Below are 22,272 nucleotides of genomic sequence, written 5' to 3' on the forward strand. Positions count from 1 at the left end.
AGTCAACATTGAAATCGATGGACAGCCGAAGAAGAAGGAGGTGAAAGAGGCAAGAGACTGAAGGAGGGACCTAAAGAAGGCCATGAATGATAGAAGAAAGGGAAGGGAAAGACAGGGAGTGTAGGCTGTGGACGTTGGTCATGAAGTTTACTCAAGGCCATCTTTGGAGTACTCCAGGGATTGAGCAGAAAGGTGGAGGGGAGGTGAAAAAATTCACAGGACATCAGAGCTTGGTCCATTCCTGCTCACCATCTTATGTCGTTCCCTTTAAGAAAAACTGCCACAAGGTCACAATTCTCCAAAATTCAAAATTTTATTTGCATTCAAGAAAGACAACCGAAAGTCATTGATTTAAATGAGAGTTTATAACACTTGTTAGTCTTAAATAAACACACAATTATTAAGAATATCAAGCCTTGGTTAAAAGGATTCTATTTGGTGACTTGAACTACTACTGCTCAATTCCCCATGGATCCAATGGCAAATGTGAATAACACAGAACATGACTGCAGTGTTGCCTCCTCAGCACAATTTTGATATTACCTCATTTAGACATAATTCCTGTAATCAAAGGGTTGAAACTGTCTCAGTAATGTGCTGACATTAATTAGTGATTAAAACACATCAAAACTAACTCAAGCAAAAGTTCCACATAATACTAAATTCAAGGATAAAGCAATATTGAATATATGTTTTAATGTATGTGTATCAGTGCATGAATTGACTTAAAATAAATGACTTAGTGTTTAATGCATAGGTGTAACAAAGGAAATTATAGCAAAGAGATTGCTTTGCAAACTGCTGCTGCCTTATAACATCCATACCAGGAGTGGTTTAACTTTAACACACATCAATGCCACCTTAACAGATTTTACCACAGAAAGGCCAAGCTAATCAGTCCTGTGCACTGCCCACTTCATGATGGCAGTAAACATATCTACTTCATACAGATAAGTAGTGGTGAAGGTGTGCTGAAGGCTGTACAAATAGATTATGGGCAAGAGTGAGCTGAAGCCTCTCTCGTATTGAAGTTTCCCAGATTTTCTATAAAGGCTAGATATCAAATTTGTTACTACAGTATATTTTGGTGAGAAGCAACTCTGATCAGTAATCAACCTTGCCATCATTAGCTAACATTGCTGACCAACCAACACTCCCTCCCTGCCTGTGAGAGATTTCAATCCAAGTCTTAGAAGCCTCAAGACTCCTCATGTTTCATTCCAAGGCTCAGCCATCCATGAGGGAACCTAGTTGTCGAGGGAAGTTCAGTCTGGTGATGTTACAGGTATGAAAATTTTTCAGCTGAGCTTCAGTCTGCCAGGAAATCTACACACAAGCACGTTCAACATGGTTTCCAAACAGTGACCAAAAAGGAGGGGGCAAGGGTTTGGGGTGGTCACCAGAAGCCTTTTCCACTGCCTCAGCCTAGATTCACCTAAGACAGTTGCAAGAGCTTCAACACTTCTCTAAGCAAAATCCAGTAACCTCACATGCCCAGAATTCAGTTATCCTAAACTGAGAATCACTCACACAATATATCAACTGGGGTGGGTGGGACAAACCACCTGGGAACCTTTTGATTGACTGGATCACCAGTAGATTTACTGGATTTATCCAAGAACACTCAAACCCTTGGCATCTCTGACAGCACTAAAGCACACCAGGTTTCTTTAGAAGTTACTCTCTGACCCATTATTCTACACAAAGGACTGTTGCTTCTAGACATGAAGATGACTGGAGGTAGGAGTCTTTAGTTATCATTAAATTAGTGTTTCAGTTCGCATTCAGAAATACGATTGGCTTTGTTGGTATTATGATTTCTATTCAAGTTACTTTGCATAAAATAATCTTCCCTGCATAGCGGGAAACAAACTATTGTTGCCACAATAATAGTCAATTAAAAAGGACAGTGATCATACAGAATTGAATGACTTGGTGCCTACTCAACGTTCAAAATGCGTTCAATCTCTTCCAATCGCTTTAAGGCTGCAGCACGCTTCTTTTCGATTTCTTTTATCTCTTTATTGGACTTTTTTTTTGTCCGTTTGTTGAGTCCATTTGGGGATTGTTTAGAGTCGCTGGGAATTTCTGTGTATGCCTCTGTCGCACCCGCAGTCCCAGAAACCTTTTTTGGTTCTTTTCCTTGTCCCTTCAGGTTCTTAGTCGAGGGTTCCTGCCCCAGCTGGTCTGCTTGAGTGACTGATTCCGGGTGCTGTGGTGGGCTGCCACCGCCTTGAGCTGCGAGCTTGCTGCGTACAATGCTCAGGTGGCGATGAATGTATTCCTCATCTGGTGCCAAGGCCAAGGTCTCCGCCAGACAAGCCTCAGCCTTGACAAGTTCCTTCTCTTCGAAATACACCACACACAAGTTGTGCTTGCCCTGAACGTTGGTGGGGTCGATTTCCAGGATTCTCTTGAAGCACTGTTTGGCTCCCTTAATATCTTTCATTCGGTTCATCAGGATGTCCCCCTTCAGGATGAGGCCCTTAATGTGGTCGGGATGATGATGTAACAGCTCTGTCAGCACAGGGAGCGCTTCCAACTCCATCTCTGTCTGCGAGTACAACAAGGCTAGGTTAAACAAGGCACTGCGGAAGCCCGGCTGCACCTCAATGGATTTTTTCATCCATGCTTCAGCTTCAACGTTCTGCTTGCTATCCATGGCGAGCATGCCTAAGTTGAAGTAGCCATTCGCATCCTTTGGCTCCATTTCTATGTAGCTTAAAAACCGCTTCTTGGCCTCTGGTCTGAGACTGGCCTCTCCTGTTAGAAAACACACAAAACAGATCAGGCACATTAACCCCCAAATCTCCCTCCCCTGCACAAAAAAAATGAACAAAATGGATAAGGCACATTAACTCCCAAATCCTCCTTCCCGCACAAAATAAACAGAAGTTCGGGTGAAAAAACACAGAATATAAAAACTGTAAGAATGATAAAAAGATTTTATGGTTCAAATCCACATTGAAAATGCAGAACAAAAACCTGCAACCCCAGGTCGTGTTTCCATCCACTTTTTCCCTTGAAACATAGAAAACCTAATACAGACCCTTCGGCCCACAATGGTGTGCTGACCATGTACTTATTTTAGAAATTAACTAGGGTTACCCATAGCCCTCTATTTTTTTAAAGTTCCATGTACCTATCCAGGAGTCTCTTAAAAGACCCTAAAAGACTCTAAAAGATCCTCCTCCAGCACCGTTGCCAACAACCCATTCCACACTCACCACTCTACATAAAAAAACTTACCCCTGACATCTCCTCTGTACCTTAAAACAATGCCCTCTCGTGCTAGCCATTTCAGCCCTGGGAAAAAACCTCCAACTATCCACACTATCATCATCTTCTTATACACCTCTTATATATCATCTTATACACCTCTATCAGGTGACCTCTCATCCGACACTCCAGGGAAAAAAGGCCAAGTTCACTCAACCTATTCTCGTAAGGGATACTCCCCAATCCAAGCAACATCCTCTGCACCCTTTCTATAGTTTCCACATCCTTCCTGTAGTGAGGCGACCAGAACTGACCACAGTTCTCCAAATGGGGTCTGACAAGGGTCCTACATAGCTTTAACATTACCTCTTGGCTCTTAAACTCATTCCTATGATTGATGAAGGCCAATGCTCCGTATGCCTTCTTAACCACAGAGTCAGACTGCACAGCAGCTTTGAGTGTCCTATGGACTTGGACCCCAAGATCCCTCTGATCCTCCACACTGCCAAGAGTCTTACCATTAAAACTATATTCTGCCATCATATTTGACCTACCAAAATGAAACACCACACTTATCTGGGTTGAACTCCATCTGCCACTTCTCAGCCCAGTTTTGCATTCTATCAATGTACCGCTGTAACCTCTGACAGCCCTCCACACTATTCACAACACCCCCAACCTTTGTGTCATCAGCAAATTTACTAACCCATCCATCCACTTCGTCATTTATAAAAATCATGAAGAGAAGGGGTCCCAGAACAGATCCCTGAGGCACACCACTGGTCACCGACCTCAATGCAGATTATGACCTGTCTACAACTACTCATTGCCTTTTGTGAACAAGCCAATTCTGGATCCACAAAGCAAGGTCACCTTGGATTCTATGCCTCCTTACTTTCTCAATAAGCCTTGCAAGGGGCACCTTATCAAAGGCTTTGCTGAAATCCATATACAATGGAATACAAAAGTTTGGGCACCCCTGGTCAAAATTTATTTTACTGTGAATAGCTAAGCAAATAAATGATGACCTGATTTCCAAAAGGCATGAAGTTAAAGATGACACATTTCTTTAATATTTTAAGCAAGATTACTTTTTTATTTCCATCTTTTACAGTTTCAAAATAACAGAAAAGGAAAACGGCCCAAAGCAAAAGCTTGGGCACTCTGCATGGTCAGTACTTACTAACACCACCTTTGGCAAGTATCACAGCTTGTAAACGCTTTCTGTAGCCAGCTAAGAGTCTTTCAATTCTCATTTGGGGGATTTTCGCCCATTCTTCCTTGCAAAAGGCTCCCAGTTCTGTGAGATTCTTGGGCCATCTTGCATGCATTGCTCTTTTGAGGTCTATCCACAGATTTTCGATGATGTAAACATTGGTTGGGGGACTGTGAGAGCCATGGCAAAACCTTTGGCTTGCGCTTCTTGAGGTAATCCATTGTGGATTTTGAGGTGTGTTTAGGATCATTATCCTGTTGTAGAAGCCATCCTCTTTTCATCTTCAGCTTTTTTACAGATGGTGTGATGTTTGCTTCCAGAATTTGCTGGTATTTAATTGAATTCATTCTTCCCTCTACCAGTGAAATATTCCCTGTGCCGCTGGCTGCAACACAAGCCCAAAGCATGATTGATCCACCCCCGTGCTTAACAGTTGGAGAGGTGTTCTTTTCATGAAATTCTGCACCCGTTTTTCTCCAAACATTCCTTTGCTCATTGTGGCCAAGAAGTACTATTTTAACTTCATCAGCCCACAGGACTTGTTTCCAAAATGCATCAGGCTTGTTTAGATGTTCCTTAGCAAACTTCTGATGCTGAATTTTGTGGTGAGGACACAAGAAAGGTTTTCTTCTGATGACTCTTCCATGAAGGTCATATTTGTGCAGGTGTCACTGCACAGTAGAACAGTGCACCACCACTCCAGAGACTGCTAAATCTTCCTGAAGGTCTTTTGCAGTCAAACAGGGGTTTTAATTTGCCTTTCTAGCAATCATACGACCAGTTCTCTCGGAAGGTTTGCTTGGTCTTCCAGATCTCAACTTGACCTCCACCGTTCCTGTTAACTGCCAATTCTTAATTACATTACAAACTGAGGAAACGGCTACCTAAAATGCTTCGCTATCTCCTTATAGCCTTCTCTTGCTTTGTGGACATCATTTATTTTAATTTTCAGAGTCCTAGGCAGCTGCTTAGAGAAGCCCATTGCTGCTGATTGGTGGGACAAGGTTTGAGGAGTCAGGGTATTTATAAAGCTTTGAAATTTGCATCACCTGGTCATTCCTAATGATAGCTGTGAACAAGCCATAGCCCTAACAAGCTAATTAAGGTCTGAGACCTTTGTAAAAGTTATCTGGGAGCTCAAACCTCTTGGGGTGCCCAAACTTTTGCATGGTGCTCCTTTCCTTCTTTTCACTCTAAAATTGTACAGAACAAAAGTAATACACTAATCTTGCTTAAAATGTTGAAAAAAAAAGTTTCATCTTTAACTTTATGACTTCTGGAGATCAGTTCATCTTCTACTCACTTAACTATTCACAGTAATGGAAATTTTGACCAGGGGTGCTCAAACCTTTGCATGCCACTGTATAACTACACCTACTGCTCTACCTTCATCAATGTGCTTAGTCACATCCTCAAAAAATTCAATAAGGCTTGTAGGGCATGACCTGCCTTTGACAAAGCCATGCTGACTATTCCTAATCATATTATGCCTCTCCAAATGTTCGTAAATCCTGCCTCTCAGGATCTTTTCCATCAACTTACCAACCACTGAAGTAAGACTCACTGGTCTATGATTTCCTGTGCTATCTCTACTCCCTTTCTTGAATAAGGGAACAACATCTGCAACCCTCCAATCCTCCAGAACCTCTCCTGTCTCCATTGATGATGCAAAGATCATTGCCAGAGGCTCAGCAATCTCCTCCCTCAGTAGCCTGGGGTACATCTCATCCAGTCTGAGAGTCATCCAACTTGATGCTTTCCAAAACCTCCAGCACATTCTCTTTCTTAATGTCTTTATGCTCAAGCTTTTCAATCTGCTGTAAGACATCCCTACAATCACCAAGATCCTTTTCCATAGTGAATACTGAAGCAAAGTACTCATTAAGTATCTCTGCTATCTCCTCTGGTTCCATACAGAATTTTTCACTTAAACACTTGATTGGTCCTATTCTCTCACATCTTATCCTCTTGCTCTTCACATACTTGTAGAATGCCTTGGGGTTTTCCTTAACTCTGCTCCAATCCCTCAGCCACGCATTTACCCTCCACCTCATTCCATTCCTATACTCACTGTCACGTGGCACAGGCAGTAATCCCAAGATTACTACCATGCAGGACCTGCTTCTCAATTTCCTTCCTAACTCCCTGTAGTTTGTTTTCAGGACCTCCTCCCTTTTCCTACAAACTTATATGTCTCTTGAGGCCCCGGTGTGACTACCTGCCGATAGCTCCTCTCTATCACTTTCTCACTTTTCCTGACCAGACGAAGGTCATCGAGCTGTAGCTCCAGTTCCCTAACATGGTCCCTAAGGAGTTGCAGCTTGACGCACCTAGCGCCTACATGGCCATCCGAAAAGCTGGGAGTCTTCTGGACTTCCCACATTTGACACCCAGTACAGAACACCAGCCTCACAGACATACTTCCTGTTTCTATTCTTTACAGGTAACTTACCTTGCCTCTACCCATTATCACCAAAGCCCCGTTAAGCCAAAGCCCTCCTATAAAGCCCATTCTATAAAGCTATCTTCTTTTTAAACTCTTCCCTCGATAATTTATTTTTATTTATTTAGAGATAAAACAGAATAACAGGTCTTTCCAGCCCAACGAGACCATGCAGCCCAATTAACTGACTAACTCATAAGTCGTTGGAATGTGAGAGGAAACCAGAGCACCAGGAGGAAACCCACACAGTCACAGCGAGAATGTACAAACTCCTTAGAGACGGTAATATAACTGAACCCGGGTTGCTGACTCCGTAATGATGTTACACTAACCACTACACTACTGTGCCATCCAACAAAAACAGTTATCTTGCAAAGTAAACTAGTTCTCCAAGATAGTCACATGATTGCAACCATGACTAAAGAAATTTAGTGAGTATTATCCCGGGAATGAAAGGGTGTTTCATGGCTCTGGGCCTGCGCTTGCTGGGGTAAGAAGAATGAGGAAGGATCTCACTGAAACCTATTGAATATTGAAAGGCCTAGGCAGAGCGGACGTGGAGGGGATGTTTCCTGTGATGGGGAAGTCTACGACCAGAGGAATAGAAGGATGCCCCTTTAAAAGAGTGATAAGGAATTTCTTTAGCCAGAGAATGGTGGATCTGTGAAATTCATTGCCCCAGAGGCCTGTGGAGGCCAAGACATTCAGTACATTTAAAGGTAAGATCAATAGGTTCTTGACTAATAAGGGCATGGGTTATGAGGAGAAGGCAGAAGGATGAGACTGAGAGGGCTAATGAATCAGCCATGATCGAATGGTCGAGTAGGCTCAATGGGCCAAAAGCCTAAATCTGCTTCTATGTCTTCTTGTCTTATGGCATGCCTCTTTGATGCTCACCGAATTTTAGTGATGTACCACAGAAAACAATCTTGCACCTTTTTGTTGATTTCCACTGCACTTTCACTATAACTGGATCGATCTCGGTTTGAAACGGCAACTGTTCTGCACGTGACTGCAAAAAACTGTAGAGAGTTGTGCATCATGGAAACTGGCCTTCCCTCCGTGGACTCTGTCTACAGAACTGGACTGATTCCACAACCTATAGACCTACTTTCAAGGACTCTACAATCTCATGTTCTCAGTACTTATTATTTATTATCATTATTTTGTGTGTTTTTTCTTTTTTGTACATCCACAGTTAGTTGTCTTTTGCACTTTGTCGTCCATCTTTGTTGTGTATGGTTTTCCATTGATTCTATTGTGTTTTTTTTTGGATTTTCTGTGAATGCCCTCAAGAAATTGAACCTCAGGGTAGTATATGGTGACATATTTATACATTCATAATAAATTCACTTTGAACTTTCTGCTGCCCCAGTAAAGCAGCCAACATAATCAAGGAACTCCCCTACCCTGGACATTTTTCTGTCTCATATCAGGCAGAAGGTACAAAAGCCCGAAAGCACATCCCAGTAGGCTCAAGGACAGATTCTACCCTGCTGCTGTCAGACTATTAAATTGTTCCCAGTACAACAAAATGGTCCTTTGCCCTCAAAAACAAAATCAGAAGGGGAAAGGATGAGCAGTTTCAAGTACCTGGACATCAGCAACTCCGCAGATCTATCCTGGGCCCAACGTATTGATGCAATTACAAAGAAGGCACAACTGTGGCTATATTTCATTACGGATGGAGAGAATTCCAACTGGATGTTTCACCATCTGGTATGGAGGGGCTGCTACAAAGGATCGGAAAAAGCTGCAGAAATGTGTAAACTCAGCCTGCTCCATCATGGGTACTGGCCTCCCCAGCATCTCCAATGGTGATGGCTCAACAAAGGCAGTCATTACCGAGCTCTATCACACATGACAGGCTCTATCCTTACTGCTTCCATCAGGGAGGAGGTACAGGAGCCTGAAGATGCACATGCAACATTTCAGCTTCTTCCCCTCTGCCATCAGAATTCTGAATGGACAATGAACCTGTAAAAATCAACTCAGTATTTTTTCTCCTTTCTTTTTTGCATTACTTATTTAATATATTATTTTGTATATACTTCTTATTGTAATTTTTAGTTCTTTTATTATGTATTGCAATTCACTGTCACCGTAAAACAAATTTCATATAGCAGTGATATTAAACCCATTTCTGAAAATCTACCTGTTATGACCTTGCAACTGTTTGTTTACCTGCATTGCACTTTTACTGTAACTGTAGCATTTGATTCTGCATGTACTCCTTATTTTCCTTTGTACTACTTCAATGCACTGTTGTGATGAGATTATCTGTATGGATGGCATACACAAAGCTAAGAACATGTGATAATAGTAAACCAATTTGTCCTGCTTTCTCTAATTAATTTCTTAGCAGTTTCACATTATGGCAGCAACACACTCAAAATGCTGGCACAACGCAGCGGGCTGAGACCCTTCGTCAGGACTAACAGTTATGGCACGTTATTAGTTTGGGTCTTGTCCACAAGTCCAATCGTCTTCTCTGCAGTGGCATCTGGGGGTTGGAGCAAGATGGGATGGTGATGGTTCAGACGATCTTTGTAAACATTCGTAAATGAGGTACCGTATGCCAGGTATGTAGCAGACCTACGAGCAATACACAGAAAGCAAGAGGAACTCAGTGGGTTAGGCAACATCTGGGTGGTGACCCGCTGCATTCCTCCAGTGATTTGGGTGCTGCTCCACATTCCAGTATCTGCAGTCTCTTGTATCTCCTCTTCCGTCTGCCTTGTTGCCTTCACTGCAGCTCAGTTTGGGCAGGTGTGAAATTCATTGCTTAGCAACCATTCAAAAGATACAGATTGCTTTTATATCATTGGGTTAAAGGTTCTGCAAGAGCTGCTTGGAATCTCAGTTTGAATTTATGACTCTCTTCCTGAGTGATACAGGTGACAGCTGTGAACCATAAAAATTATTAACCTCTCGTCTTCATTTCCCCTGCAACTGATCACAGATGCATTCAGTGGCCTCTTTATTAGGTACACGAGAGGAATCCCGTGTGGTCTTCTGTAGCTGTAGCTCACCCACTTCAAGATTCAACATGTTGTGCATTCAGAGATGCTCTTCAGCACACCACTCTTGTAATATGTGGCTATTTGAGTTACTATCACCTTCCTGTCAGCCTGAACCAGTCTGGTCATTCTCCTCTGACCACTTTCACTAACAAGGTGTTTTCACCCACAGAACTGTTACTCACTAGATTTTTTTTTTGTTTTTCACACCATTCTCTGTTAACTCTAGAGACTGTTGTGCATAAAAATCACAAGAAATCAGTCATTTTTAAGATTATCAAACCACCCCATATGGCACCAACAATCATTTCATGGTCAAAGTCACTTGAATCACATTTCTTCCCCATTCCGATGTTTAGTTTGAACACAACTACGTCTGCATACTTCTTTGCATTGAGTTGCTACCACTTCATTGGCTGATCAGGTACTTGCATTAATGAGCAAGTGTACAGGTGTAGCTAGTAAGTACACTGTAGTGGTACACATTATACCTCAGTGGTCAATAAAATGACCACTAAGTGTATTTGTCCATGTAATCAAAATTAAAATAAATGTATTATTAAAGTACGTTTATTCCACCATATACCATTTTGAGATTCATTTCCTTGTAGGCATTTACAGGAAAATAAAGAAAATAGAAGTTATGAAGAAACTCTACATAAACAAAGACTGACAAAAAACAATGCGCAAAAGACAAATTCCACAAAATATAAACAAACACATACATACAAATATAGATAAATAAATAATGTCGAGAACGTGAGTTGTAGAGTCCTTGAAAGTGAGTCCGTAGCTTGTGGAATCAGTTCAAAGTTGAGGTGAGTGAAGTTACCCACACTGGTTCAGGAGCCTGATGGTGAAAGGGTTATAACCGTAGGCTGTAAAGTAATAAAGTCAACTTTTATATTGCAACACAGGAGATGGCTACTTGGCCCATCTACTCTATACCAGGTCCAAGCAGAAGAATCCTATTGCTGCATTCTTTTTATTTCCTGTTCTATATTAATATCACTAACTCTCTGCTATAAATTCTCTCCCACAATCTCAATGGATCCCAAGGAGAACAGTTGAAAATATCCACAGGCTTACAACTGGCCTTTATGTGGCCTAAGCTAGGACTATTCCGAACGGAATGGGTTTAAGATATGCGGCTTACTTACCAGATTCTTGCATCAGCAGACCAGAGTTAAACAGTGCTAGTTTATGGTTTGCACTAATTTCCAGAGCCTGGTTGAAATGTTTCAAGGCTTCAGATGGGTCTTTGAGCTCAATGTAAACTATTGCCAGGTTATACCAGAGGTCTGCGTTGGTCCTGTCCAGTTCCAAGGCCCTGATGTAGGCATCCCTGGCCTCCAGAGGTCTGTCCATCTTCAGGAGCAGCTCTCCCCTAAGAATTAAAGCTTCAAAAACTTAACAACTAGCCAGGACAAGGACTGCAACTTTAGAATTGCAGAACAAAGCATTAACTTTTCCTTCTGCTTTAAATAAAAGATACTTGCTCTATATCCTATCTACCATCATTGCAAGATATCTTGTCGTGGTTTTGGAAAACAAGAAATGCAAAGGTTGAAAAAACTTAACAGGTCAGGCAGCAGCTGTGAAGGAAGAAACAGTTAACATATCAGGTTGATGGCATTTCTCACCACAGATGCTGATTTAGATAGATGCTGATTTAGATGGATGTTTCCAGCATTGTCTGCTTTCAGTTTATATGGCATTCTTTGAGAGTCAGTAATACATAAAGACAATAAAAGTTCCATGAACAACAACACACACAAAATGTTGGAGGAACTCAGCAGGTCAGGCAGTATCTATGGACAGGAATAAGCTCTCGGTGTCTTGGGCCAAGACCCTTCATCAGGACTGGAAAGGAAGGAGGACGAAGCCAAAATAAGGTGGTGGTGAGGAGGGAAAGGAGTGATAAGTGAAACTAGGGAGAAGGTGTGAGAGGAGAGGCGAAGGATGAAGTAAGAAGTTGGGAGGTGATAGATGTAAAAGGTAAAGGGCTGAAGAAGGAATCTGATCAGAGCTTAGAGTGGGAAGGAGGAGGGGCACCAGAGGGAGGTGACGGGCGGTTGGGGAGAAGAGAAAAGGTAAGAGGGGAGCCAGAATGGGAATACAGGAAAGAGGCAATTAATAGCAATGTGATAATCAGCAAATTTAGAGGTAATTTTGTCATTTGGTAATCACCAAATGTCTCCACTGAACTGAGACATTTTCAGTAATCTGTAAATCTAGTTTTTGCCTCTCCTTTTAGGAAGTAAGAATATGGATGCTGTGAAATGCAGAGCAGGAGGACAAGCTCGACAGATCAGCTTATGCTCTCTGAGAAAAGGATCGGGGAAAAATTGGAAAAAGAACAAGTAGATTAAGTCATCACTTTGTGAACTACTTCAGTCCGGGCTTCTTCCTGCCTGCCACTTTAATCCCTCATCCAATAACATTAGGAACATTAAAGCAACTCTAAAGTAGGCACATGGATGATAGAAAAATGGAGGGCTATGTAGGGTCTTATTAATCTTAGAGTAGGTTTTAAGGGCGACATAACATCATGGGCCGAAGGGCTTTTATTGTGCTGTATGGTTGACGTTGTATATTCTACGCTCACTCCAACCTATTGGTCTGTGACCTCCTGTTCTGTTACAATGAGGCCAACACAAGCTCAAAAAAACAGCACTTCACCATTCAGCTAGGCGCACTGCAGACTTCTCTACTCTCTACAACTTTGGATAACTCGGATTTCATTGCCATGATGCAGGACCTCAGCCTGAATCTTCAACATTCCTTCCCCTTAGTCATAGATGCTGCTCGAAGAACTGAGTTCTCCAGCAGTGTGTTTGATGCTCCACATTCCAGCACCTGTAAACTCTATCGCCTCAACTTCGTTTATCTATCTGTATCAGTCATCCACCTTTCTTCTTCAACCTTTTACCTCTTTGACCTATCACCTCCCAGATTCTGACTTCAACCCCCCTCTGCCACCCACTCACCTTCCCCCTCACCCTGGTCTCACTTGCCAGTTGTACACCACCCCACCTTCATATGCTAGCTTCTCCGCCCTTCCTTTCCAGTCCTGATGAAGGGTCTTAGCCCGAAATAGCGACTGTTTTTCCCTCCCCATATATCTATTGATATCCAGTGTGGAGTAGGCCCTTCTGGCCCTTGGAGTCACACCACCCAGGAATCCCCTAATTTAATCCTAGCCTAAATCACAGGACAATTTACAATGACCAATTAACCTAGCACCCAGTACGTCTTTGGAACGTGGGAGGAAACCCACGCAGACACGGAGAATGTACAAACTCCTTACAGGCAGCAACAGGAATCGAACCTCAGTTGCTGGTACTGTAAAGCATTGTGCTAACCACTATGCCATTGGGCTGTCCCAGATGCTGCCTGACCTGCTGAGTTCCTCCAGACTTTTGCGCTTAATGATCATCTTTAAATTTGTTTTTCATTTTAAAAAAACTTTTTTCTCCTCTATACACCCCTACTCACTCCCTCTCTCTCTGGCTGTAACTGTCTTCCTGTCTCTCTCTCTCTGGGCTGTAAATTACCTCCTGCTCTTCATTTTGCAACTTCTATATTCTTTTGTCACTGTTCTTCTGTCTACATTCTCATTCTTTAACTGTTTCCATTCACTCATTAGCTGAATAATCCTGTTTATAACTTATCCCTTTGGGTCACCCTTTCCAGTGAGTCTGGAGTGCAGAGGCCTAATGTCCGCAAGTTCAAGCCAGAGAATGGAGATTGGAGATGGCCTGTCTGTGTATGTGAGTGGATGGGTGGGTTGGGTAAAGGGGCTTGTTTTACTATTCATTTTGTTTTATTGCTGTTGTTGCTGCTTCTGTTGTTCTGATGAAAATTTGGGCATGTTATATTGGCGCCAAAATATCTGGCGACACTTGTGGGCTGCTAATAGCACATCTTGGGTTGTATTTGTTTTTTTTTATGTACGCATGATAAGTAAATGAAGCTGAATCCTGTCAGAGACATTCCCTCTTCTACTCTCGCTGCAGCTTTACAAGATCTGGTCACTTTTTCAATTCTGACAGTGGGTCTCCAGCCCCAAATACAGATTAAATTTCCCACAGATGCTGTCTGACCTGCTGCGTATTTCCAATATTTTTAGATTTCCCGCACTTTTATTTTGAATTACCCTTCAGTTCTCTTTGGCCTACAGTATTCTGGCAAAGCCTTAGGCACACATATATATATATATATCTAGGGTGCCTAAGATTTTGGCACAGTGATGTATTTGTCGATGTGAAGCAGAAAGCGAGTTTGTAAATCTGGCAGGAGCAAAGGATGTTAGGAATGGTGAGGGTGGAGCACCATAGGAGAGATATGGGACAGGTGGCAAAGGAGGAGTGCTGGGGCAGGTGGCATGGGTGCAGACAGACCCAGTCCTGAGAGACAAGGCAAGGTCATTTGATTCCAAACAAAATGGTTTATCATTACAGAATGTCTCTCTGGTGCTCCTTGCTCTCTCCCCTCTCCCTTCCCATTTCCCCAACCATGATTCCCCTCTCCCTGGCCCTTCCAACTCTCAGTTCACAACAGAGATCCATATCAGAATCAAGCTTACCATCACTCACATATGTCACAAAATTTATTTTTTTGTGGCAGCGATACAGTGCAATACGTAAAATTACTACAGTACTGTGCAAAAGTCTCAGGCTCCCTAGTTATATATATGTGCCTAAGACCTTTGCACAGTACCGTATTCCACATCCCCATCCCCCACCACTTCCATGACCGTAAAACCTGTTTACTCAGTTCTGCAGGGAAGTTAATGATCTAAACCTCACTTCTTGTAAAGTTCAAGAAAAAGGACTGGTAATTCAGGTTTCATTCATCTCCAATTGTTCAGATCTTCTCCTGACACACCTTAACCTCTGTCTTCTCTTCAGTTGTATCGCTGCATCACTAACTCTCTTCTGGTCTCCACCTCACCAGACATACCATTTCCTTTCCTTTGTTTCTACTCAACTGAAACAGCCCCAATACCTGGCATATCCACTCCTCAGTTAAAGTAGCTCTCCAGCCCACACAGCAATTGATCAAATCTGATGTTTTATAATGAGAAATGTGATAAATTGTCATCAGCAAGGTAAATACATGGATAATCAGCAGAAAATACAAAGAATATATTTTTGAATTGTGAAGAACTTCATATTGGTATGTAACTTTAGATTCCCAAGGAAGTTTTAAACAGTTTAAGTAGCGATTAGATTAAAAACACAAGAGCTTCTACAGATGCTGGAAGTCTTGAGCAACACACACAAAATGCTGGAGGGAGTCAACAGGTCAGGCGTCATCTAAGGAGGGGAATAAACAACCAACGTGTCAGGACTGGAAAGGAAGGGGGACAAAACCCAGAATAAGAAAGTGGAAGGGAGGGGAAGGAGTACAAGCTGACACGATAGGTGAAACCAGTTGAGGGTGAAGGTGGGTGGGTGGGGAAGGGGGTTGAAATAAGAAGCTGGGAGGTGATAAGTGTAAGAGGTAAAGAACTGAAGAAGAAATCAGAGGAAGTGGACCATGGAAGAAAGGGGAGGAGGAGGGGAACCTCCCTTCCTGTGTTATACTACAACAGTCCTGTGTCAGCTGAAGGAAGCTATTTGGGTATAAGACTTCCACTGAAGTCGTGGATTAAACACAATAGATAGAGGATAGACAGAGGATCTAAGGGGAGAGGAGGTGGAATATTTACACAAAGGGTTGCTGAGGACTGGAATTTTCTTCCTGAATCAGATTCCACAAATAGCTTCAAAAGAGGAGTTGGGTCGGACAAGCAACGTTCAAAAGCAAGGGTGTGGGAACTATGCACAAGTGCCTCTTCAAATGTTCACACAGGCACAATTGCTTTGCACTGTTGTACATACTTCTATGATTCAATACCTGTTGATGTAGGCCTGCTTAAAATCTGGTCTCATGCTGATTGCCTGGCGATATAACTGATCAGCCTCTTCCAACCGAGATTCATTTCCTCGAATCAGATTTGCAAGGTTAATGTAAACGTTCAGATGATTGGGTGCGATGCGTGCTGCATACTTCTTCCCTGGTATAATCTTTCACGGAAAAAAATAAGCAAACAGATTCACAAATATGTATGCCAATTTAGAGTAAGTTCCATAAAAAGCAGTACTGAACAAGCATCAGGAAAAATATATGTTTTATTGGAATAAGTAAAGCTGTTAAACAGCATTCAATTTACTGAGATTGTGAAGGATGTCAAATGACATTATTTCCAAGTTTCATTACCACGGTAGTACAGTGCTTTACAGTGGCAGTTGTAAGATCAGTGTGCGATTCCTGCCAATGTCTGTAAGGAGTTTGTACATTCGTCCCGTGACCATATGGGTTACCTCCAGATGCTCCTGTTTCCGCCCACATTCCAAAAAGAGGCATATGGTTAAGGCTGGTGAGTTGTGGGGACGCTATGTTGATGCCCGAAGCCTGGCCAGCACAAACCTTGCTGATTTGACAACACATTTTCTGTATGTTTAGATGTTCATGTTACAAATCAAGCTAATTTTGATCTTTAGCATTCACAGAAAATCATTAATTTGGTCTTTGTACGGCGTCCAGTTTCCTCAATGCCATATGCACATACTGGTTTCCTATCCCTCTCTTCACAAATGTGTGTTCTCTCTCTCTCTCTCTCACATACACACACATTGCATTTAACAAATTAACACTAAACTTCTTTACACAGTAAGTTGGTGAAACTTCTTAAAGCATAAGTATTTTTATAGGGCCCACAATAATAAGGAAGTGACTTAGACAAATATCATTATCATTTAGGAAGGGTGGGATGGGGAAACTCAGCCATAACAAACTCACTCACTAAAAATCTGTCTACGGATAGTCACTGAACAATTCAATAAGTTTGCTAATCAGAAAAAAAACAGCATGTTTTTATTTGTAGTAATACACGCAGAAAGCTGGAGGAACTCCAACAGGTCAGGCAGCGTCTGCAGAAAAGAATAAACAGCTGATGTTTCGGGCCGAGACCCTTCTTCAAGACTGGGAAGGAAGGGAGTCATTGCCTGAATAAAAAGGAAGGAGGAGAGGAAAGAGGCTAGCTTTAAGGTGATAGGTGAAGCCAGGTGGGTGGGAAACGTCAAGGGGTGGGGAACGAGGAATCTAATAGAAGAGAGTGGACAATAAGAGAAAGGGAAGGAGGAGGAAACCCAGTAGAAATAATAGGCAGATAAGAAAAAGTGAAAGGTCAGAGTGGGGAATAGAGAAAGGGGGAGGAGGATTTGTTCACTGGAAGGAGAAATCAACATTCATGCCATGAGGTTGGAGGGTATCCAGACAGAAAATAGGGTGTTGCTCCTCCACCCTGGGGGAGGCCTCATCTTGGCACAAGAGGAGGTCATGGATTGACACGTCGGAATGGGAATTAAAATGTTTGACCAATGAAAAATCCTGATTTTGGCATTTGGTGCAGAGGTGCTCAATGAAGTGGTCCCCCAATTTATGATGGGTCTCAACAGACACAATAGACAACCCCAGCAGATTCGCAGGTGAAGTGCTGCCTCACCTGGAAGGACTGTTAGTCTTTATTCATTTAACCTCATGTAATAACATCTTAACCTCATGTAATATTTTGGGGAGATCACTAGGCTGACAAGGGACTATTGATGGTTATCATCAATGTACAGTTCTAGAAGGCATCTAATAAAGAAGCACGAGTGATATTTAAAAACTGAAGTAGAGCTGGGATGGAAGTTAGCTGGAAACAGAAATAGAAGAACATGAATTGCACAATGATTCTACTGGAATGATGGTTTTTATTTCACGGGACTACTGCATTCTGATGTGGTCATATCTGGAGAGAGAAATACTGGCAAATAAGATGCAGCAACACTCCATTAGAATGACACAAAGGCTTCAATAGTTAAGTTATGAAGACAGATTATCTAAGTCATCTTCAATTCCAACGCGAATATACAGTTGAGGAATTTAATTGTGGTTTTAGAATTCCTGTAATTGTGTTCAGTTCTCATTATAGGAAAGAAGTGGAAGTTTTGGAGAGGCTGCAGAGGAGATTTACCAGGATTAGAGAGCACTGGGCAACCGGGTAACCCGTTGGGGCACCCTTTGAGAGAAAGGTAGTGCAGTCTGATATGATGTGCTTTGGAAATTAAAGCAGAATAACTCAGTTTATTAAAGAAGAAAGTCGTGTAGCAAGGCAAATATAGCTCCTCCTCTTTTATTAAAGGACATTTTTGACGGCAACATTTCTGGTTGATCTGCCACCCTTGTGCCTTTTGTTGTCATTCTGGAGGCGTGCAGTCTTTTCATCCGCCATCTCTTCATGTCTTCTGCTGTTTGTTGTTTGTCTCTGATCCTGGAGTTGTGCGGCCCTGGCCTCATCCAATTCTTGTTCTCTTCCTCTCCTTGCCGCTTCCTGACGACGCTTCCTGGCATCATCTCTTGACCATAATGTTCCCCTTCTCTTTCCATGCGGCATAATTAGGCTGTCCATATTGTTTCTTACATTGATGCTGGATAGAAGATACAAACCAAAGCCTCCAGGATGCTGATTATTCTTGATGATGTGGTTGGCACTCTCCTAAATGGATGTGATATTGTCACCGCTGTCCTTTGACTGCAGCAAAGGGTTTGATCAGTATTTCGAAGTACATCGTTACAATTAAATTTAATTATCTTTTATTAATGGGTGGCAGTTAGATCTGTCGCAATCCTGCACATGCTGATGGTGATTAGCAGAATGTGACTGCTCGAAATATTGCTGCCCTGCCCTTTTGCTCTGGTTGGTGTCGCTGCTGTGAGCATCGCGAGTCGCGAATGGGGCTGGCCGTGCACATGCGTCGTGGTGTTGTGTCACAGTTTCCATTAAAGCTGGAATCAGGTTGTGGAAAGAGGGGCTTGTTGATTGATGAGTGAATAATTTTATACGAATATATAACCCTGAACTTTGCATGCATTCTGTAAGTTAGCGTATTTTAAGTCGATTTAGTCAAAAAGAAAAGTGCTGCTGTAATGCACCGTTTGGAGGTCACAAACAGAGCATGAGAGTTTTACTAGTATATAGATGTCTTATGAGGATAGGTTGAGCAAAATAGGTATTTTCTCTTTGGAGTGAAGGAGAATGAGAGGCAACTTGATTGGGCTGTTTCAGATGATAAGCGGCATATATGAAGTGCATATACAGAAACTTTTACCCAGGACAGAAATGGCTAATACAAAAGGGCATAATTTTAAGGTGATTGGAGGTAAGTACAGGGGGAATGTTAGAGGTAAGTTTTTTTTCACACAGCAAGTGGCGGATGCATGGAACTCACTGCCAAAGGTGGTGGCAGAATCGGATAAATTAGTGGCATTTAAGAAAATCATAGATAAGCTCTTGGATGATAGATTAATGGAGGACTATGTAAGAGAGAAGATTAGATTGATCTCAGTGAAGGTTAAAAGGTCAGCACAACGTCGTGGGTGTGTACTGTGCTGTACTATTACTGTATAATTAGGGAAAACAAAAATACTCAGTGCTAAAGTTAAAGTCACAGCATTCAGCAAGTGAATCAGGAAGAAACCTGGAATTCCTAAGCCAAAAAGCCAACGGTGCTGGACAGATGGAACTTTCAACACATTCACTGATGGCTTTTGTTAAATAAACCAAACAAATGGGCGGACTAGAATGCAGAGTTCAGGTCAGCTCTAGTTATGTTTCAGGGCCCTATGACCTTGTGTTCCATAAGTTTAACAAAGATAATTTAAAATGGGCTTCCTGATGTCTTTTTTAAAAATAAAGATGAGCTTTACTTGTTACATGCACAGCAAAACAATGGAACATAGAGTGAAATATGTTGTTTGCTTCAAATCGAGTTAGTGAAGATTGTGCTGGGGGCATGCCACAAGAGCCGCCACACTTCTGCCTCCAATATATCATTAAAAACAATTATTTATTGAGATGCAGCACAGAAGAGGATCTACTGGCCCTTTGAGCCATGCCACCCAACAACACCTGATTTAACCCTAGCCTAAACATGGACAAGTTAAAATGACCAATTAACCTACAAACTGGTATGTCATTGGACTGTGAGAAGAAACCTGAGCACTCAAAGGAAACCCACTCGTTCACCCCCCATCTGTATTAACTGGTGCTGTAAAGCAATTGCAGTAACCACACTACCACACCACCCTGATCATCTTCAAAGTGCTATTATCATCTACTGCACAGTCGATCATAAAAAAATGAAAAATCTTTATACTTCTGAAATGAGTCATAATGACAGTATCAAATATGTAACTAATTGACATCAATATTGTTATTAATCAATTAAGAATTTATATGATGGAGGTGTGGAAGGGTGTGTTAGTGAGGGGAGACATTAATTATTCTTACAGCTTGATACACATTTATTTTACAGCTGTACTTTAACCTCTAAATTAATATTTTATATAACTCTTTATAATTCTTGAATGTTGTTTTCTGTTGCATGTCATACTTTGAACAACACACTCAATTCCTCATATTTGTAAATGTAGTAATCCAATGCCAAACAAGAGAAAATCTGCAGATGCTAGAAATTCAAGCAGGCAGCATCTATGGAAAAGTGTACACTCAACGTTATGTCCTGCTGAAGGGTCTCAGCCCAAAATGTCGACTACTCTTTTCCATAGATGCTGCCTGGCCTGCGGAGTTCCTCCAGCATTTTGAGTGTGTTGACATGTAAATGTAGATGGTGATTAAAGTTGATCCTTGATCCAAGACAATCAACATCAGAATCAGAATCAGGTTTAATATCACCAGCATAAATTTGCAAGTAAAAGCTTGTGAACCCTTTGCAGTTACCTGGTTTCCCGCATTAGTTACTCATAAAATGTGGTCTGATCTTCAGCTAAGTCACAATAATAGACAAACACAATCTGCCTAAACTAATAACACAATTCTGCTTCTATTTAAACAATCACCGTCGAGGTTCAATAAAGAATGTGAACCTCTGGGGTAATGCCTTCTACAAAAGTTATTTGGAGTCAGGTGCTCCAGTCTATGAGATGTGATTGGAGGGGTGGGTTGTAGAGGTGCGCTGCCCTATAAAAAAGATACACAAATTTAGGTTACAGACAGAGTCTGCGCTTTTCAAGAAAGATCTGTTTTATATGCACCAAGCCTTGATCAAAACAACTTTCAGAAGACCTTGGAAGAGGATTCGTAGAGATGCACAAAGCTGGGAAAAGGTACAAAAGCACTTCTAAAGACCTGAGTGTTCATCAGTCCATAGAAAGAGAAACAGTCTACAAATGGCAGAAATTCAATACTGTAGCTACTCTCCCTAGGAGTGGGTCACACCAAGAGCACAACTTGCAATGCTGAAGGAGATGAGAAAGAACCTAAGGGTAATAGTAAAAGACCTGAAGAAACTTGTTAAAGTCTCTGTTCATGTAACCACAACAAGAAAAACATTGAACAAGAATGGTGTTCATGGAAGGACACCACGGAAGAAACCACTGCTCTGTTAAAAAGAAACATTGCTGCACATCTCGTTTACAAATGACCACCTGGATGTTCCACAACACTTCTGGGACAATGTTCTGTGGACAGATGAGACAGAAGTTGAACTTCTTGGCATACTGCTACGTTTGGAGGAAAATGGACAGAGCACACCCTCATCCCAACTGTGAAGCATGGTGGAAGGAGCATCATGGTTCGGAGCTGCTTTGCTGCCTCAGGACCTGGACCTGGACAGCTTGCAATCTTTGAGGGAGCAATGAATTGAAAATTGCATCAAGACATTTTACAGGAGAATATCATGGTAGCAGGTTGTCATCTGAAACTTAGTAGAAGTTGGACGATGCAACAAGACAATGATCAAAAAACAAGAATAAATCAACACCATTTTTTAAAGAAAGAAAATTTGTGTTTTGCAAAGACCAAGTCAGCATCCAAACCTTAACCCATTTGAGTTGCTATGGCTTAACTTGAAGAGGGCTGTACATGCGAGGTATCCCAGAAATATTGATGAACTGAAACATATGAGGGAATGGTTTAAAATTCCTCTTAGCCTTTGTGCAAGTCTGGTCAGCAACTACAGGAAATATTTGGTGGTTTTGAAATACAAGGGTTTGCGTACTTTTTCCAGCCTACACTGTGAATGATTAAACAATGTGTTCAATAAAGACATGAAAAGTACAATTGTTTGAGTGTTATTAGTTTAGGCAGATTATGTTTGTCTATTATTGTGACAGATGAAGATCAGACAACATTTTATGGGTAATTAGTGCAGAAAACCAGGTAATTAAAAGGGCTCACAAACTTTTTCTACAAACTGTATATCACAAAATTTTGTTAACTTTGCAGCAGCAGTACAATGCAATACATAATAGGCAAAAAC

At 41.7% G+C, this 22,272-nt stretch overlaps 1 protein-coding gene across 4 annotated transcripts in view; it reads right to left on the bottom strand.

Moving 5' to 3' along the window:
• Positions 1-294: 294 nt before the first annotated feature.
• tmtc3 (transmembrane O-mannosyltransferase targeting cadherins 3) overlaps positions 295-22,272 on the bottom strand; it is a 135,825-nt gene continuing 113,847 nt past the window's right edge. For all 4 annotated transcript variants that reach the window (XM_059977647.1, XM_059977648.1, XM_059977646.1 and 1 more), the window contains 3 exons: positions 15,803-15,972; positions 11,059-11,285; positions 295-2,763 (listed from right to left, as the gene is read on the bottom strand). In XM_059977647.1, coding sequence (XP_059833630.1) covers positions 1,940-2,763; positions 11,059-11,285; positions 15,803-15,972 — 1,221 coding nt within the window. In that variant the 3' untranslated portion in view covers positions 295-1,939. The remainder of the gene's footprint in view (positions 2,764-11,058; positions 11,286-15,802; positions 15,973-22,272) is intronic.

The sequence above is a fragment of the Hypanus sabinus genome, chromosome 8, assembly GCF_030144855.1.
Source record: "Hypanus sabinus isolate sHypSab1 chromosome 8, sHypSab1.hap1, whole genome shotgun sequence".
NCBI classification, from domain to species: domain Eukaryota; kingdom Metazoa; phylum Chordata; class Chondrichthyes; order Myliobatiformes; family Dasyatidae; genus Hypanus; species Hypanus sabinus.